This window comes from Watersipora subatra, chromosome 6 (genome assembly GCF_963576615.1).
Source record: "Watersipora subatra chromosome 6, tzWatSuba1.1, whole genome shotgun sequence".
NCBI classification, from domain to species: Eukaryota; Metazoa; Bryozoa; class Gymnolaemata; order Cheilostomatida; family Watersiporidae; genus Watersipora; species Watersipora subatra.
In genome coordinates, this window is record NC_088713.1 from 14,534,181 (window position 1) to 14,554,079 (window position 19,899).

A 19,899-nucleotide genomic window follows, 5' to 3' on the forward strand; every position below is an offset into this window, starting at 1 on the left:
GTCTTCATCTACATAATTTGAAAAAGGTAAAGGTTATTTTAAATTGTGAGTTATGGTTGTTGGAGAGAAGTTAAAGAGACAGAAGTAAATGCCAAAACAGTGTGATGTGTTCTATTGATCATTACAATATGACTGAGAAACCGAGAGATATGAAGTATGCCAAACGTCAAACAGTATAACATATTCTTGCAATTCAGTCTGCACAAGATGTCACATCAAGCTGATTTACTGTGTTTTCATTAGAACATGTATATTATGGCAAATAAAAATGTTAACCCTCTGACTGCTGCATGCACATTTTTGCAGAATCTATGTTTAACTACTGTTTGTGCATTTAAGCAACTTTTATTGCAATCGCGTGGTAATTTCATTTTATTATTGTGTTATTTTTGCCAAAATAACCAACGATCTTCAAAACGTATATCAAAATGACCGGGTTATTTAAAGATTTTCTATGAAAATGACCTTATAGCCAATTTAGATTACATTTTAGTGATTACGCTGAAAATAAAAAGTGGTGAAAGTAGTACTTTGGTATGAGTAAAGAACATGGTTTAGAACCGTTTTAGATTTATAGTAGAGCTGCAAAATGATCGCGTTGATTAAACGATTAACGCCACTAATAGAAATAAATGATTAACTGAGTTGGAGCAACTAATCTTCAATTAAAATGCAACCGAGGCGATGATCTTGGTGTGGTTCCTTTCCTTTGTACTGTTTAGTACCATACGCTAGTAATACTACCGTAGCAGGTTACTACCATTTAATTTACTAGCAAATAAATATTATGACAAGCAACGCTTTCTTACCAATAAATTAAACCACAATTATTCTGCACTCGACTATGAAAACACAGTGAGTCGCTAACATTAAACTTGTTTATACAATATAATGCACAAGCCCATGCGATCTAGCAGCCATGTTGTTAGTTGTTTGAACATGTTTCAAGGTAATAACAACAAAATTTATTTCAGTATTATTTAATATCTTACAGTTTGTTTTTGTTTATTTTTAATAACTTTCTTAAGTAAATTAAACATGTATTTTAATTTTTCAAAAAAATCGCAATCATATTTCAGCTTCAAAATATCAGTAATATAAGATTGACGCCTTAATGGAAAATGAAAGTAGCAAAATGTCTTCCACCCTAAGTAACAAATTTCTGTAAGTTGTTGGAAGCCTAAACAAGAAAGCGAAGGGCAGTATATGCCAGAAAGAATTTGCCTACCACTACAGCACATCACCATTAAAATATATTTTAACTAATTCTCATCCTACCGCACAAAAATCATCACCAGCTGTCGCAGACAATAACTAATACTACTGACTACTGGCACTACTGTCCCCTGTGAGCCGCTATTCTCTATATCAATCACTTTTTGCTATATATCGCTATTCAATATTGTATGTAGGAAGAGGGCATCTTTTTATTCAGATAATGTGAATAAACTGTGCTGCCTCAACTCTTCGCTGACTTAATCATAGACTTCCATAGACAGTTTTCATACTCATAATAATTATTACATTGTAACCTATGTACATTGTACATAACATGTACTACTGCTAACAATTGTTAAAAATATAATTAATCTATATGTAGTTGTCATATTTGTTTTTAAATATGCAGGTTTTTGCTAGGTTAAGTATAAGATTAATCAAAGATTAACTGGTTCAGACCAGTTATTAATCGCGATCACTTTTTATAATCGTGGTGCAGCTCTACTTTATAGTGATAAATTCTTCATGTAGCTTTAGCCATGCACACATCATATACACATTGAATCTTTTGCACAGCAATGTTTGTTAATCTTTTGACAAAATAAATTACATGAAAAAATTGTTCTAGATAGTTTAAACTTGTAAAACAGTTGCATACACCTAGTGAAGAAAAATCGGGACTTTCAGTAAAATCGCTGGCAGTAGGCCAAAATCTTAATTTGTACATTAATGGCTGTGAAGAGCTAGAAACAGATAAAACATGGATATTACATGAGTCTTTAAAGTACAGTTTAAAGTAAGCAAACTGAGAACCTGGTTTATCAATATGAAGTTGTAGGCATATTTTAATTTGACAATTAGGTTTAAAAATATTTTGTAAAAGAAAATGCACCAATTGATATGTTTGCCAGAGTTTTGAGCCAAAACTTGTTTTCTATGTGCAATTGAGAATTAGTTATATAAAAGTTAATTTATGAGCGCAATATAAAAGCTATGTAATAATAATAACCTAACAAGTGACCAAAATATGTTACAAACCAATTGACATGAGACAGTACATATTACATTGTGCTTCTTTGTGCAATCATATGAAGAAGCAGCAATAACCAATTTTAAACAACATATTTTGTTAATTGCTTGGTCAGTTGCGTGTTGATTGTCGCTTTTAGTTCATTTAAAAGCACATCGTTTCACATCGGGTATCTTTTTACTACTGAACTACTTCAAATAAAATTTCAAAAGTTTTTTTTGTGGAGCAAAACTCAACTCAACTGTTTACGTGTAGCTATTAGGAATATACACTTTTTTGGGAGATGAAGTCAAACTTTCAGCCACATTTCGCACATGCATGCTAAGCATCTACGTAAGCCGTAAAAAATTAGTAGATAGTTTTTGTATTTTTTAATGCCAAAAATTATGTAATTGTTGAAACACAAGCTTCAAACTGATAAACTGAGTTTAAAAAAGGTGCATCACAAAATGAATCAACATAGACTGGTTCCCTATGCTGGGACCAGTCTCCAACTGCAATATAGTCAGTTACAGCATGGTCGAAGCTAAGTATTTATCTACATAGCAATCTAATATGTTTTAGACAGTTTTTTGTATTTTAACATTCAATACTGTGCAAGAAGTTTAAAACACAAGCTTGTATGGTAATGCTTATGAGAGTTACCTACATGGTTACCTTTTAGGCTACCTTACATGTAAGTAAAGCTCTCAAGTGTCTTACAACAAATACAAGGAAGTATATAGAGAAATGCATATTTTATTACTTACTTTGACAATAAAATTGTCATATTATATTATAAATAAAATATATATTTTTTATATATAATATGATTCTAAGCTTGTGAAAATGTTTATATCCGCTGAACCTGGACTTTGAAAACAACACAACATACAATGTAATATTCCATTTCCTATGTTGTTTGAGTCCAATAACATAATACAATGGCAAGCAGTGGATAAGTTTACATCATTATTGACTCATAGAATTCTATTGACTGGTCAAATTTTCTTCGCATAACTAAATTTCAAAGTTTTTATATTTTCTCTGTAAATAAAATTTCTGTCACATTTCTGTGCCATGAACTAAACTGTGCAATAACTTTGCCAAGCATTGTACAATTAAAAAAATGTTTGCAGATTGCACCATAGGTTTTTATTTGTTTGAAACTTATTCTGTATTTTTTTTAGTAAAACTTGCTCTATGATGTGTCAAACAATAAGCACTATATATTATTGTTATTAATTAATATTTCTAATGTCAATGGATATTTCTAATGTCTGCTATCTGTGCGATCTGTTTGAGATAAAACAAAACATAAATAACTTTTTACATAAACTTTCTTTCAATTAAATGTTAAAAATTTTGAAAACATTTGTGCTATAGCAACAGATTAGATTTCCATAGCAATTTACAACATTTTCCAGCTTCCAATGAATTATTAAGATAAAATAACTTTGTTATATCAGCCTGCATTCAGAGTTTTTGGTTGTTTCTTTGAATCAACTGATTTGACAGCTCGTTGAGCAACAGTAACTAAGTACTCTTTCTAGTTGATGAAGTCAGGCATTTGTGTTATGTTCTACTTACATAAAAATTAAAAGCTCAGCTCATTGTTAGTTTAAATTAAAATAAAAGTATGCATTCAGAAGTTTCTATTTCGTGTTTTTACTGATATTATAATTACATCTCTTCGATAGATCCTAAATAATATAAACTGATGCGATGGCTCACAACGCTTCACGTTCAGTGTGAAAATAACATAACAACATGATATCTCATGTTTTAACTAAGATAAGCATGACTTACTGACAGTTTTAGAAAATTATAAAATGTGTATCATCAGTGGATTGACTTTTGGTTTACAAGAAGTTTACTTTGTAAATGGTAAGTGTAGCCATACTTGACAAAAATGTCATATTATTTTACATATTTGATTGATTGACCAATATTTCATAGTTGAACATTAATTGCAATAAACTCCATATTTCTACATTTGACACACTGACAAGTTGATGTCACCTAAAATGATGAACAAAATAGAAATATTTATTCTTATTGAATAATGCAGTATTGTGGCTATTTATAACTGTTTGTTATGTAATCAATTCACTTACTAGTTTAGGAAAGTCAAATGTCAGTTAATTACAGGTTTAATTAAACTCTGACCAAGTTGACTATGGTTACAAATATTATGGTTGCATATGCCTATTTGTTACAGCCTTAACTCGTTGACCAATCTGAAAGAACTGGATATCAACTTGAATGAACTAGACTCCGATTCGCTTGCCGGTATGGAAAAACTGGTGTTATTAGAGAAGCTCAACTTGAATTCTTGTGACCTGAAAAAACTTCCATTTAGGTCAGTATCTATACACTCGATCAAACATTCTAACAAGGTTTCATGCTAATTATTCAAGCAAAACTTCAATGAACATAAAATGCACTGAGTAGAAAACAAAAGTTAACTATTATTGTGCTATTTTTATATTACCCTAAAGATAATACTACAAATACAGGTAAGTATTATAACCAGCATATCGTAAGTATTATAAACAATATATTATTGTTTCTTCTGAATATATTTCATGATGCTGTGGTACTATCATAAAATTTTAATGTGAATAGTGGTGAATTTTAAACACTGATTATTTTAGTTCTTGAGTCATCAATCAATGGAAACTAAATTAGTGATTAATTTACAGAAACTATTTTGCAAATTAAAGTAACAAAGTTAAACCAAAAAGCATTGAAAAGCACGCTCGCTGACAAATGAATCAAATATCAAAATCGAATTCAAATCAAATCAAAATCCGGCATCAAATAATATTTGAGGTTTTTTATAAAGAAGCAAACTGCGAGTTATGTTTTTTGTTCTACAGTACCTTTGAAAAAATCGGTTTAACTCCATTACAGCAGTCATGTAAATTTATGTTGGAACTTTTCTGACTAAGCTATTATGGCGATAGCTGTCACCTTTCTCAGTTTTATATTGTTAGTCCGATATTTATTTTTGATGCTCTGGTACCCCGATGCTGGTGTCTTTATTGTTTGTAACAATAGCGCATTTTTAAAATGGTTAGTTTTCTTGTTGCTTCACCGTGTATGAACGTAAATGAGTAATTAGCCAATGGAAACACTGTTCCTAAAACCAGGAATCAACTCCATTTAATTTGAATCATTGCCTAATGATACATCTAAAACAGGTAAGAACTGTTTTAGAGGTACCATTAGGCATTGATCACAGTATGTAAGTGATTACAATATGTAATCAATGCCTAATGGTTAACTGGTAATATGTTGTTTACAGTCTTAAGAGTGTGAACAACAGATTAAGGGGTTTGCATGTTTACAAGGTATACAAGTTGACAATGTGCAGTGTTTACGTGTCTACAACTAGTTTTTTATGTGCGAGCAAAGGGGATATATGATCTCCAATTCAATTTAGGCTATGTTAAGATGGCTGCAAGAATGCTTGCAAAGAATATGACATGAATTAAAAAAAAAATTTAAGGTTCATAATGATAACTGATCAATTGACTCAAATACATGTACATGTATGTTTATTTATGAACAAGTGACATAAATGAACCATACTCAGATGTATATTACATACAAAAACAAAAAATAAAGTTTTTAAAACAAAAACATTCACATCGTTTCCTTGGAAAGCTGTGTTCTGATTGCTGCTTTCAATCAAACAAGCTTTTTATGGCCCAATACCTTCAATAATGGCTTCTAACATTCATTATTTTTCCACATTTCTAAACTAGTCGATTTTAGCCTACAGATACTTATTTGGGAAAACCACTTTTTTAATACTTGACAAGTTGCATTTAGCACAAATTCAATGCATAAAGGTTTTGCTCAATATACAGCAACTTTGATCCTGAAAATAGTGATTCAGCTACCATCCCCAATTTATACTGTTTTTTATAATCATTTACATCCTTTCGAAGTTTCAAGACCATGCTAAACGAGGAACTACTAGCCTGAGGCATTTATTAATTATATCTATGTTGTTGTTTTGATGTTTTTTCTCAACAATATTCCCTGCTATATAATCCATGATAAGTAGAATCAATAATAGTTGCACATAACTCTGGCTTGATTGAACTGCTATTACATATATTATGGTTGCATATGACTGTTTGTTACAGCTTTGATTCACTGACCAATCTTAAAGAGCTGGATATCAGCAGTAATAAAGTGGATTCTGATTCCCTTGTTGGTATGGAAAAGCTGATGTCATTAGAAAAGCTGGATTTGCAATTTTGTGAACCGACAAAGGCTCCATTCAGGTCAGTTTCTATAGAAACTCTGTAGACCGACTTGTTATAGTTTCGTGCTGACGGATGTTTGCTTGCTTGCCGGTGAGACTTTTCATGAGATTTTACGTAGAGTTTACTGCATTTTTCTAAACTTTTCAATACTATAAACATTTAGTAAGTCAATATATCAACTTAGTTATCTAAAACATAAAAAGAGTTTAAAATGGAATATATTCATGCATGATATACTTACAATTTCATTTATTTCTTTTATAATTTTCTTGACAAGCAGGGCTTTGCTAGGCAGATGATCTAAAATTTAAACTCAACTCACTCACACTTTTGCAATTCACCATTTATAAATTTTAATCTTTATATGAAAAAAATTAAAATCAACATATCGCTATCATAAGCCATATAAGGTGGCCCAGCAAAGTGTTTTTTCTGCCAAAAGTAGCAAAGTGCAATTTAAGTAGGCTCATACAATTACAATTATCTGTGTACTTTTAGTCAATATAAACTATGTATACAGCACATCCTGATGTTTTGTTCTATTTATTTAGGTCGTTTTGACGCAATATCCTATTAGTAATGACTAATAATGCCAGATGCATTCCAGCTACAAATGTTTTACTAATTTTAGTTCTTTGATCTACAGGTATGTCCTATGGAATATTAGGACTACTAAAGAACGATTTTTTGGTTTTCATGCAGCTGTAACAAGCTCAATCTAGGTTGTGGTGTCTACATGATATCAGCTTTATGATTGGACTAATTATATATACCTTTTTCAAATATGTGACTTAAAAAGATATGTAAATATTACCCGCTAAATAAAGTTTATGCAGTAACAAAAAGTTAGGGCAATCTTTAAAATACTTTATTGCTGACCAGCTTGATGTGGCAAAAGGGCAATATATGTAATATGTATATGAAATATTTTAACCCAGGCTGAAAATCATTTTTAACCCGTTCACCGCTGTATGTGCATTTATGCAAACATTATGTTCAACTGTCGTATGCAAATTTTTGCGAAATTCCATGCAAATGCATAGCAACCTCATTTTATTATTTGTTGACAAAATAGCCTATGAATTTTTGCACTTATATAGTACTTACAGTGTTGTCCAAAATTTTTTCTATGAAATTAGCCTAAAATAATTCAACAATATCAAATATTTACCAGGGAAATTCTATCTTGAAAATGCCCAAGCTGTTTTGTGTTACAAAGGCTTTCGTAAGTACCTCCCGAGTTAGATAATAGAGAATAACTCATGTTGATGACATCATAGTCAAATCATATTAAACTTTTCGTAATTAGAAAAATAATTTAAGTCGTAGCACTGACGCTGACGGTGATGAAAATAATAGTTTTGTAAGTGTAAGGAACATTGTGGAGGATTGTTTTAGTTTCGTAGCAATCATAGCTTCATATAGTTCTGTTAAAGCATAAAAATAGATACATTGATTTTTTTTTGCATATCCGTGTTTGTTATCATGTTGCCAAAATAAGATATACAGCATAAGTCTTCTAGATAAAGTTTGAAGGTGAAAAATATTGTATACAAATCATTAAGCAAAATCGGCAATTGTTGAAAAATGGCCTGCACCAGGCTGAAGGCTAAATTTGTACATGGATGGCGGTGGAAGGGATCATATGTGACTTGTCCAGTTTATTCAAAAGTTGAAGTTTTGATAGCTGAGCACAAAAACTGACAAACTATCAGACTTTTTTCAGACCATCTTGATAGTTATTGAAGCATTTCCAAAAGCTGTAAAAAATTTGTTGAAAAACCAACTAATGTCGTGATAATTTCTTATTGAACAATAAAACATCAACAAAGCATAATTATTAAGTTCTTATTAAACGCTGAATTGCTATAATTATGTTTCATCTCATCTTTTAATCACAGTTTCTGTTTTCTGTAAAATTTACATTTATGGTAATGTGTCTCCATTGAAATTTGGCAATAAAACTCATATTTCTTAGATTTTCGCTTCTTCATGCATTTCGTTTTGTCATTTTAGATTAAAAAATCTTAACACGATGTGATGATCAATTTTTATTGAGTGATTTCTCTATATACAACTGATTGCACTGTTGACTTGTAGAACCAAAAAAATGTATATGATGTAATCTTGTAGAATGTTTGCACCAATGTTCCACAAAAAAACTTTGAACGCAGAAGTTCAAGTCATTGACCAATATTGAAGCTAATGTTACAGAATTGCTTCACTGTCCAGCTTGAGAGAACTAAGCCTCTATCACAGTAAAATGGATTCTGCTGGTCCTGTTGTCATTGAAAATCTAGATTCACTGGAGAAACTTAACATGAGTTATTGTAACTTTCCCAATTCGCCACTCAGGTAGGTGTAAAGTACTATCATAAAAGGCTGCATACCATACAATCCATACTACTGTCTGAGCGTAAAATTTGCATTTAGTACAATTTTTCAAGCTATACATATGACTAAAAGCATCTTAATATGTACAAGAGAAGTAAAATATGAGTGTAGCATGCACGTGCAAGAGGTGCTATTAGCTGAAAATTTTTTTCCATCCATGCAAAGATCGGTATTTTCCAAGGCTAGCCGGAAAGGTTTTGCTTAGCTATAAACATTATTTTGATCAAAATATCAACTAGTTCAGCAGTTTGAAAATGAGTTGAGGTCAGAAAATATAGAATGAGTTTGAAAAAAGCAATCATCAGAATGCAACTTTCTCCTAGCAATTTGGAAAATATCTTTGTTCAAATGTTTTCCTTCTCATTTTTTCATGTGTTATGAGTGTTGTTTTTTTCTAATTTTTTTTTCTAATATATCATGTATATGTATGTATATGTATATACATATATATGTACACTTCAATTACAGGTTAGATTATTCCTATTATGCAACTTGTACGTTTTACTTCGAAATTAACTTATATGTAACTTATATTAACTTATATTAACTTATATTAACTATATGTTTAACTCATTCACAATTTCACAAAGAAAGCCATTTATAGCTCCTAACTTTAGCAAACATCGACGAGTTCAATGAACTTTTACGCAATGCTATTAAATATAGTTATAAAGTAAAAGCGTAGCTGCAAATTTACAATGATGAACCTGGCTTTTGAAAAACCAACACTATAAAAGATAAGAACCTGTCGTTCTTTTTGTGAACAAAAAAGTAGGTCAGAAAATATAGAAGGAGTTCAACCAAATCCACCACTGGAATGCAACTTTCTCCAGGTACTCGATAAAATATATTTGTTCAAATTATATTCCTACTCATTCCTTCGTGTGTTATGAGTATTGTTTTTTAATTTGTTTTCTGTTATATATATTTGGATCACAAGATAGATGATTCTTATATGGCATGTTCTTTTTTTTACATATCCATGAGTTCAATGAACTTTTTATGCAATTCTACTAAAAGCAGTTATAAAGTAAAAATAAGTTTGCAAATTTAGAGTGATGGGCAGTTTTTTCGGCTCAGTCCTTTCTTGTTAGAACAGTTCTTCCAGACAAGCACTAACTATCTAATTTAAGTTAGTTTTAGTCAATTGAAAAGAAAAACAGCTCTGGTCAGGAGTTTTTCCCTCTTTTACAACCTGCTTTTGCACATTAATTTCTTGTTAATAAACTGACTTTCAAAATATGTCTTAAATTGTTGTTGTTAATTTTAATTTTTTTAAATTAATTATGAATATTTGTATGACGTTGTTACATTTGTCTATTTCTTTACATAAAACTATGCATTTTTTTTATAAACTTTTTCTCCAAGTTTTAGTCGTCAAGCTTTTAGATCTTTGAATAGGAAACCGAGCTGTTGATTTAATTGTAAAAAACACTGTCATTATGTTGAACGAGTCAACGCTTGGACCGGTCTCATATAGTTGCAGCTAAATTTAAAGATCTTCTGAGAATACTGCACTGATTGTCGTTATATTTTAGACTTTATTTCATAGGTTCATGTTATGTTTTTTATTTTATTTGTACTCTATATCAGCCTCAAATTGCCCTGAATGAAACTGGAACTAAACAAATTCACTAAACAATATTTTTTGAATTGAAGGAATACATTTCTGGCTATTTCATTTTCAGTCAGTTTCCTTGGATAATAAGTGCTAAATATAAGGGAATAAGCTTGTTTGGCAATTTTTAATGAAACTTCTAAATTACTTCAAAGCTCAACAGAGGTGATAGAAAGTAGCTCACTAAGACATTGATTTAATCTTTTCATGGCGACCAGAAGTCTAAAAAAGTTTTGCATTGAATGTGTTTTTACAAATTTGTCCTTGTCTAGCGGCTGTGAGCAAATAGAAATCAGATTAACTTTGCATATAACTTCATTGATAAATTTTGGTTTGATTTTTGTGTTAAAAGATTTGGGGTTATATAGGAGCATCGGACCTATTAACATCTTTTCATAATTTGTTTTTTATGGTTGGAAACATAGATCAACTTTTCTACCTAAAATATATAACCAACTAAACTATTGCAACTTTTTATGCTGAAATAAAAAAATCATAACAATGCTCTGACTGTCTAGATGTACTATGAAAAAGCTAGTTTTTTATTTCTGTAATGAAATGGAGTTATTTGCCAGTTTATGCCATTTTTCCCGCAGTAAAGCTGCCACAAATATTAGTTGAAAATTAACCCAAGCTGTGTTGTTCTTCTATTAAACAACAGAAAAGTAGCAACCTGTAATTATTAACTTCTAATTATACAATCGGCAAAACTGAGTTATCAGGTTGTCATTGAGTGACTACTCAGTATACCCATTGTTGTATTGTTGACCTGTAGATCCAATGAGCAGAATAGGTTGTATTATTGTCGAAATATTTGCATCAACATTGAACAAATAACTGTGCATGCAGATATTTCAGTCATTTGATAAATTTGGCCTTTTGTTACAGACTTGTTTCACTGCCCAGCTTGAAAGAGCTGAACCTTTCTGACAGTAAAATGGACTCTGCTAGTCCTGTTGACATTGGAAATGTGCATTCTTTAGAGAAACTTGACCTCAGCCGTTGCAGCCTCTCTAAGTTGCCACTCAAGTAGGTTTGCAATAGAATCACAAAATACTTCTGCAAGATTTTGTCATGTTTATGAACATTACTGTCGGAGTTTCTGCTTTTAACCTCCTTCCACGGTCTTGAATGTTTCAATTTAAAACCTGTAAGCTGGAACTTAGATCATTGAATAAATAATTGACCTGTACCTTCCGTCTATAATATTTAAGTCAGTTCAGATTAAGTCAGTTTTATGGTCAGTCCATGTGGTTTCACATAGAGCTAGACGTTTTTTAATTAAGTTTTTTGGTTTTTCAGTATATGTTACTACAACCAATTGTTGGCTTTAGTAATTACAATGAGATTTTTAACAATGTATAAGGTGAAACCTACAATTAACACGCATGCGAAAGCTTGACATGTAGCTAACAACTTTTTCTTTTTCTATGCGAGTAGTACAAATGTATGTATTCTCAATGGCTATGTGTAAAAGGTTATGTTCAGCAGTTCTAACTAGTGACTAGTAACTAGTGCAGCAGTTCAAAATAGGCCGAGACCAAAAAATATACATTGAGCTCAAACAAGCAAATATCAGAATGCAACTACTAGAGCAATTGATAAAAAAAGTCGATCCAAAGTTGTCGATTTTAGTTTCTCCATGAGAGATAAGTTTGTAGTTTATAAATTGCACTTATAAATTTACTCATATCTAACCTATTCTCTATTGTACAGAGAAATGGCAAAGTTGCAAAATGAAAAAAGTTAAATACTGATTTTGGCCAAACTTGCTAAAAAGCCTGATTTTGGCGAAAATAGATAATTTTGAGCATTTTATACCAACTTTACAAAAATTAAAAAAGTTACGTATGAATTCTACTAAGTTTGCTAAAATACTCATTTCAGTGCAATTAGATAATTTGGAGTGCTTTACACCAACTTGATGAAGATGAAAAAGGTATGACAGAATTTTAGGAAATTTGCGAAAAAGCCTAGAGTCGGCGTAATTAGATGCTTTTGAGGCTTTTAGATCTAATTGACAAAAACAGCTAAATTGATCTGGTAATTTTAATTAGGTAGCTAAGAAGTGCCAATTTGGTGTAATCACATTAGTTCAAGCGTTGTATAGCAATTTGATAAGAACAAAAAATTACTGATCGAAATTGTCCCAACTTGCTATGAAGCCCAAATTTGGCATAACTGTATGATTTAGTTCATTTATATCAATTTGATTGAAAAATCAAAAAGTTATGACTCAGAACAATAGCAAAAAGTTCACAGCATTCAATGAACTTTTATACAATATTACTGATTAAACTTATAAAGTAAAATTATGCCTAGAGGCAAAAAATGATGAAGACTTTTTTGTTCCGGCGTTTCTTGCTAAAACAGTCACTCCAGTAACGAACCTAGCTTTTGCAAGCTCGACTCTAGTAGGATTAAGGTCATGTTAATTTTTGCACAACGCTGAGTTTGCTTTTTCAGATGTTGCACCAGGTTCCAAGCCGGCTGCCGATCTGGTTTCGTGATAAAGCTACCTGTATGGCAAGCACTTTTTTATAGACTGGGCAAGAAGTTGCTCACATTTTAAAACAGTATCTGGAGAAAATCTGTGTCAGCCTGAACTGCATCGATCAGTGTAGGGTAGTGTATAGTAGTGTAGTGTATAGTAGGTAGTGTAGGGGTTAGTATGGGCAGTAACTATCTGCTGCAGTCTATTTTCATACGATTTCCAAATAAAATCTGCTCATTACCTTTTTGACAAAAGCCATTGTCCAAAATAAATATGTTTGTGCTGGTATTACCAAAAAATAGGAAAATATAGTCGCGAAACCATAAATAGGCATTTATTGAAAAATACTAGCATGACCAATACATTAAAACAAAAATGCAAGATTAATGCTCGTTTTACTCTAACAAAATTGGATTAGGTTTCGTAAAATCTCTCTGTCAGGATTGTTTCCTTTTGCATTTGTTTCCTACCCTTGCACTTTATTGTCATTTTAATCAATTGACAGTTGAAACAGTTTAATGCATTTTATTACTGCCTTGATACATTTTTTGTTTTGTTTTTTTGCATTACCACATAAAATGCAATATAGGCTTCCATTTGGTTTGACCAAACAAATCTTAAAAAATATTATTAGAACTTAGACCTGTAAAACTAAATTACTGAATACATTTGCTCTTTATAACATTTTATTGTATATTAAAATTTATTTGCTTTTTACAATTTGTTGTAGAATTATGAAACTGTCCATTCTTAGAGTAAACCAATGCAATAGAGGACTCCACCAGTGTTTGTTATTTAACATGTGGTCCAACTAAAAAACTAGACATTCATAGTTGAAAATTATTCAATTAGCCATCCAAGTATGTGTAAAACGATCAATTTTTGTAGGATTTGTTTCCATTTGTGAATTTATCTGGATCAACTTATTATATATACTCGCGTCTTGTGCTTTAATTGTAAAAAATGGTAGATATTTGAATAGGAAACCAAGTTTGAAAGGAAACCAAGGAAACCATTTTGAAAGGAAACCAATCAATTGTTCATTGAGGATTCTACCTTTATGTCTAAAAAGTTATAACGTGCATCGATCTTATTTGGCTTCGGCTAACTCTTACGATCTTTGAAAAAACCTCACTGCTTTTTTTCATATTTTAGACTTTTTTAATAAGATTCCTACAATAGTGTTGTTTTAAATCTGTTATATATTAATGTAGGATTAAAGTAAATAAGACTAAAATAAAACTAGTTCACTAATTAATGGTTTGAGATTAAAAAAACGGTTTCTGCTAATTTTAATTTCAGCCAGCTTCCTTGGAAAATAAACAATACAAGGTAAAAAAATTGTAACCATGAAATTTAACTCAGCCGATGCATGTTTCACTAGTTTCATGTATCACATATTTTCTAAATTAACGTATTACTTGTTTAATTTCACAAGCGAAGTTTCATTAGACTGGTGATAAAAAACATGAACTGAACTCGCGCAAAATAACAAGATCCGCAATTGTTGAATTTTAAAAAGGTATACCAAAAACAAATAAATTAGCTCTCTTTTTCTACCACAAGCTATATAAGACGACCCTCAAAAGTGCTTGTGTATGAACAAAATATAAATAGACTGACTCTAGTAGGCTTCGTAGAAAATTTTCCTGAATAATGAGTAGTTAACTAATGAGACTACTGTACCCGTACTTGAACAACAAATTGAAAAATTTATCTCTGTGTATTGAGCTAATCTAAAGGTTGTCTACAGCCCATGATGTTTTGATTTTTTGGTAGATTGTTTTATTTCAATATATTGTTTGCAATGAATGGCTATGTCAAATGTATTTCAGCTGTAACCGGTTCACTAATTTTAGGACTAAGAACTTATTGGAACTTTATTGGTTTACAGGACTATTATATGGGAGTTGTTTTGTTTGTGCTGTGGTAACTTTGATAAATCTTACGTCTTAAACATGCTCATGGTTGTAGCAACAATAGCCAAAAAACTGTCCAAGCTATATCTGCAACACAGCTGTGACAATTTCATGGCATCAGCTTTATCACTCAACAATTTATACAACTTTTTTCAAATATTAAACTTTAACAAATATGTAATGATTTCCTACTAAGAAAAAAGAATTTTGTGGATAAATAGTTAAGGCAATCATTAGAAACCTCCACTCAGGTCCAGTTGCTACATTCCATGCAAAAAGTCCTTGGTAATAGGTGACTTGTGCAGTTTATTAAAATGTTGAAGCTCTGTCCTCATAAACGAAAACAGCCATATCTTCATCTATGTAACTAAATAAATTAGCAGGGAAAGTTTATTGCAAATCCTAACATATGAGGAGAGTTGGGTAAAATTTAAAGAGGCAGAAAAAGATGCCAGAAAAACAGTGTGTGGTGTCCTACTTATTCTTACAATATGAATGAGAAGAAACAAACTTAGAGATATGCAGTATGAAAAACGCCACAGTGCTTTGTTATATTATTACAAATTAGTAACCATAAGATGTCACTTTAAGGTGTGTTATCATACATATTAATCAGTGGTTATTGCAGTTAGAATTCTTAACTCTTTGGCAGGGGAAATGACCAAAATGTCGTTTACCGGTTGCGTGGGGAATTGACATTTATGTCTATATTGGTGGACGTATATAAAACTGTCGCCTAGTAACGTTAAACAAAGGATATGAACACTGGTAACTTTTAAATATCACTAACAAGATATCGATCGACGATTTGCAATATGAAACGATTATCTGATAAGCGTTGCTTTGTGCTAAAAGCTAAACAAGTCGCGCCTCCTTGGAAAAAAATAAAAGTTGGAAAACCAGTCATCATCGGCTCAACGTTCAAAACGGTAAAATAAAGGATTACTTGATCCTGCGATCGTTAGTGATTTTTTGTCTAATAAGAATAAAAATAATTCAAATGATAAAAACGATGCAAACTTTTTGGAATTTTAATATGCTTGGAATATACAGAGAAAATGATCGTTATGGTGGCTCGCACGGCTATGTTATAGCGTTTGACTACAAAAAAAAATGCTTCCAAGCATTTTATACAGGGACAATTGCACATGGTTGTATTTATTTTGAGTAGTATGTATGTGAATGAATGTTTATGTACAAAATTTTTAGTTCATTGTACTAAATTTAAAATTTGAGCTATGCATGTTCATAAAATATTGATTTTATTGAATTTTTGAGGATCAATTACACGAGTTTCGGTTGTTTTTGGGAGGGCGTGTAATAAAAAAGTAGATGATAAGTACGACACTGAGTTTCCACCATGGTCGACGCAGCACAAAATCCTTAAAATAGAAATGGTGGCCCTGAGAACGGCAGAGGTAGTTGGTGGGACTACTGGCAATCAGAAATCGATTTTGACTGGTGAGTCCAGTAGCCCGAGAGGGTCAAAATCGTCCCCGACAGAGTCTACCAGTCTACCAGGTCTATCATTTTGGGTGAACGATATTGGACTCCATTTCATGCCGTGGAGTAGGGCAAGCATCACGGGCTGGCCTCCAGTACAACCGTCGGTCCTCCCGTGGCCTTGTGTAGCGTTGCCCTTGGTGATGATGTTGGCGACGGGGTGAACACGCCCTCGGTCTCTGGGTTTCAGTTTGGGTAGACTGTGTTCTTCAGTGCTCAGCAGAAACATGCGCTTGCAGGAGAGGCTGAGTGGTAAACACCTCATCACAGGAGGAGCAGCAGTGTCTGTGTACACAACCGTGTCTCTGTAGGTCACACTCCTTGTTGCAAGAAAATTTGCAAAAAGTACACAAGCGCTTCATGCTTGTAAAAGCGAATTAACTGCGAATCAGTGTGTACCCGTATTTATAAACAGTCAGCATGCCTAAGAGAGTTGATGACGTCTTTTCTAAGCCTGTAATCCGGCAGCATCAAATTGCTGACTCAATGGATCTATATTACGTTCGTCACAATTCAGACAAATTTGAATAGTCATTTATAAGGTGCAAGCTTAACACTTGTCCAATGTAGTGTATATGTATGTGTTATACTAGCAATTTTTTATGTTAACCATTTAGTACCATATTGTGCTAAGATTTATATGTTACTATACAAACACTAAAAAAGTTATTAATACTCGTATTGCGTGATTAGTTAGTGCCGAATGTTATCGTCTTTGTATTCGAAACATGTTATTGTGGAATTGGTTGACCTAATTACTGTGCAGACAATCAATTGTAGATTTTTCCCTGGGATTGCTATATAACCTGTCAGTTTTATCATTGATGGTGTTTTACTGCTTGTTACTGAGAGATATAACACTGATAAAGATACTGCGTTCTTTACAATAAGCTCTGATTGATTTTCAAAAGCAAATAGGGTATAAAATTCTTGTCACTGTTTCTGACTTGAGCATTGTGATATTAGCCAGCGTATCATAGCTGCTTTCACGATAAGTGCAATTAGCCGAACATCAAGAAATATTGCACTTAGCTTGCTAGGGTGTAAAAGTTGAGAAAAGACACAATTGAGTCTGCTTATCGGCTCACTCTCGAGTCTGTCTATTGGCTCACCATTGAGTCTGTTTATCGGCTAACTCTCGAGTCTGTTTATCGGCTCACTCTCAAGTCTGTTTATCAGCTTACTCTCGAGTCTGTTTATCGGCTCACTCACGAGTCTGTTTATCGGCTCATCCACGAATCTGTTTATCGGCTCACCATCGAAAACGTTTGTCAGCTCACCATCGAGTCTGTTTATCGGCTCACCCATGAGTCTGTTTATCGGCTCACCCACGAGTCTGTTTATCAGCTCGCCCACGAGTCTGTTAATCAACTCATCAAGTTGGCGTGAGCTCACTCTTGAGTTGGAAGTTGTCTATGCTTGTTGAGCAGAACTTACTTCAGGCTTATATCTGGTCAAAGGGTTAAATTTGTTACTTCCGTATGCACTTTAATGCAGAATTCTATGGTTGACTGCCGTTGGCAAATTTTTGCAAATATTATAGCAATTGCGTAGTAATTTATTTATATTATTTGTTGATAACCAAATCAGCAATCTTAAGTACTTTTATGGTATTCACAGTGTTGTCAAAAAATTTCTCTATAAAATTAGGCTAAGTTCACGATAGCATGAATACATTGTATTTTTTGCATAGCGCTTTTTGCTAGTGTTGGCAAAATAAACTATATAACTAAAATGCTCTACATGTAGATATATAAAAGTTGAAAATAAGTTTTATACATAATCATAAATAAACATTGGCACTTTTCAGTAAAGTGGCTGGCTGTAGGCTGAAAACTAAAGTTATACTTGGATGGTGGTATAAGGATTAAACACAGATAAAACAATGATAATACATGAGTCTTTAATGAATAGTTAGTTGATATAAATTACTATGTTCTCGTTGTATAGCAATATTCTGGACACCTAAGGCTGTTTATTCGTCACCCCCATCACCTGATACAGCTTTGAAATTATAAATGAAATTAATTTTTTCACATTCATATCTAAATAAAAAACCCTTATTAACTAAAGCTCTACAGCTTGATATTTGGCAAATAATTATGTAAAGACTGGAATCTTTCACTTTTGTTTAGGTTTGATAATGCAGACTAATTTTGTCAGAATTATCCATTTAAAGAATTTGCTACAATCGGCACCATGAAACGCTGAATATTAAAATTGGTAATGAAATATTTAATCTAACAAATGAGCATTATCATGTTTTAGGTATTTAGTCTGTCAAATAAACTCTGATTTCTTGCTACATGTTATCATTAGCCAGCAGTAGTGGCGACACAATTTCTAAAGAAATATGACAATGGTCCAATGAATGATTGGCTGTTACTATTTTCAAATTAGCATGTTTTTTAAAGTTTTGAGCCAAGTCATACTTACATGTAAATAAGTTATAAAAGGTACTGCTTAGCCGAATAGAGGTAAAAAACAATTTTGAAATACTTTTTTAAACATATGGCTGTCCTGCTCTTTTTAAACTCCAATTTGAATATATGTTAGGTGTCTGCACTGTAAATTGTGGTTTGTTTGAAATAAATAGTTGATGCTTTAGTGAAATATGCCCTTTGATGTTTCAAATCACATGCATTTTACAACTATATTACAATTACCATTATATTAATAATTAATAATTGGCTCAAATGAAACGAACTGAGCAGATCCAGACATTCCCACCATTTAGCACAAAAAAAGAATTTTTCCCTTAATTAACTTTCTTTGAGGTAAATAGTATTATTCTTACAACTAGTGAAAATATTCACAATATAGCACCAGACTGGATTTTCGTATTAATTTACAATATTTACAAACTTTTAATGCATAATTAAATAAATAAAACTTTGTTTTATCAGCTTTCATTAACAATTTCTGCTTGTCTTCAGGAATCAACTGATTTCATATCTTGTTGAGTAATATTAATAAAGTACTTCTGGTTAATGAAATCGGGTAACTTTGTTATGTTTTAGTAACACTCAGCTGATAATTAGTTTTAATTTAGTATTTTATCATAAATAATGTTAAATAATAGAGACAGCATCATATTATTATGTTTTATTATTTATCTTGAGGTATTGACTGATGTTCTAAAAAAGGAATCAAGGAGATTGACCAACCATAAGCTGAGACATAACCAGCCAAACACAGGTCTACCAAAAAAATAAGTGTTTTAGTAATCATCAAAATATGACGTATGCAATCGACTTGTGTGCCATTGGTCAATTAAGCCAACTAATGCGCTCTCCAATAACAATCACAGCGTTTTAATTAGTTTAATCCCTGGAAGTATAGAGCAATCAAATTGGGCCTAACATTCATTGATTGCTCTGAGAATTCCAAACCAGTCCCTCTGACGTGTAGATTAGTTTTAGCATAAAATAATGACACGCATCTATTATTTTGCAACATTT

General features: G+C 32.0%; 1 protein-coding gene across 1 annotated transcript in view; it reads left to right on the top strand.

Annotated features, from left to right (window-relative positions):
* Positions 1-15,675, top strand: part of LOC137398058 (leucine-rich repeat protein lrrA-like) — a 51,458-nt gene extending 35,783 nt beyond the window's left edge. Inside the window, exons 11-15 of the mRNA XM_068084160.1 lie at positions 4,449-4,589; positions 6,388-6,528; positions 8,725-8,865; positions 11,411-11,551; positions 15,588-15,675. Of these exons, the coding sequence (XP_067940261.1) occupies positions 4,449-4,589; positions 6,388-6,528; positions 8,725-8,865; positions 11,411-11,551; positions 15,588-15,675 (652 nt within the window). The remainder of the gene's footprint in view (positions 1-4,448; positions 4,590-6,387; positions 6,529-8,724; positions 8,866-11,410; positions 11,552-15,587) is intronic.
* Positions 15,676-19,899: the final 4,224 nt, after the last annotated feature.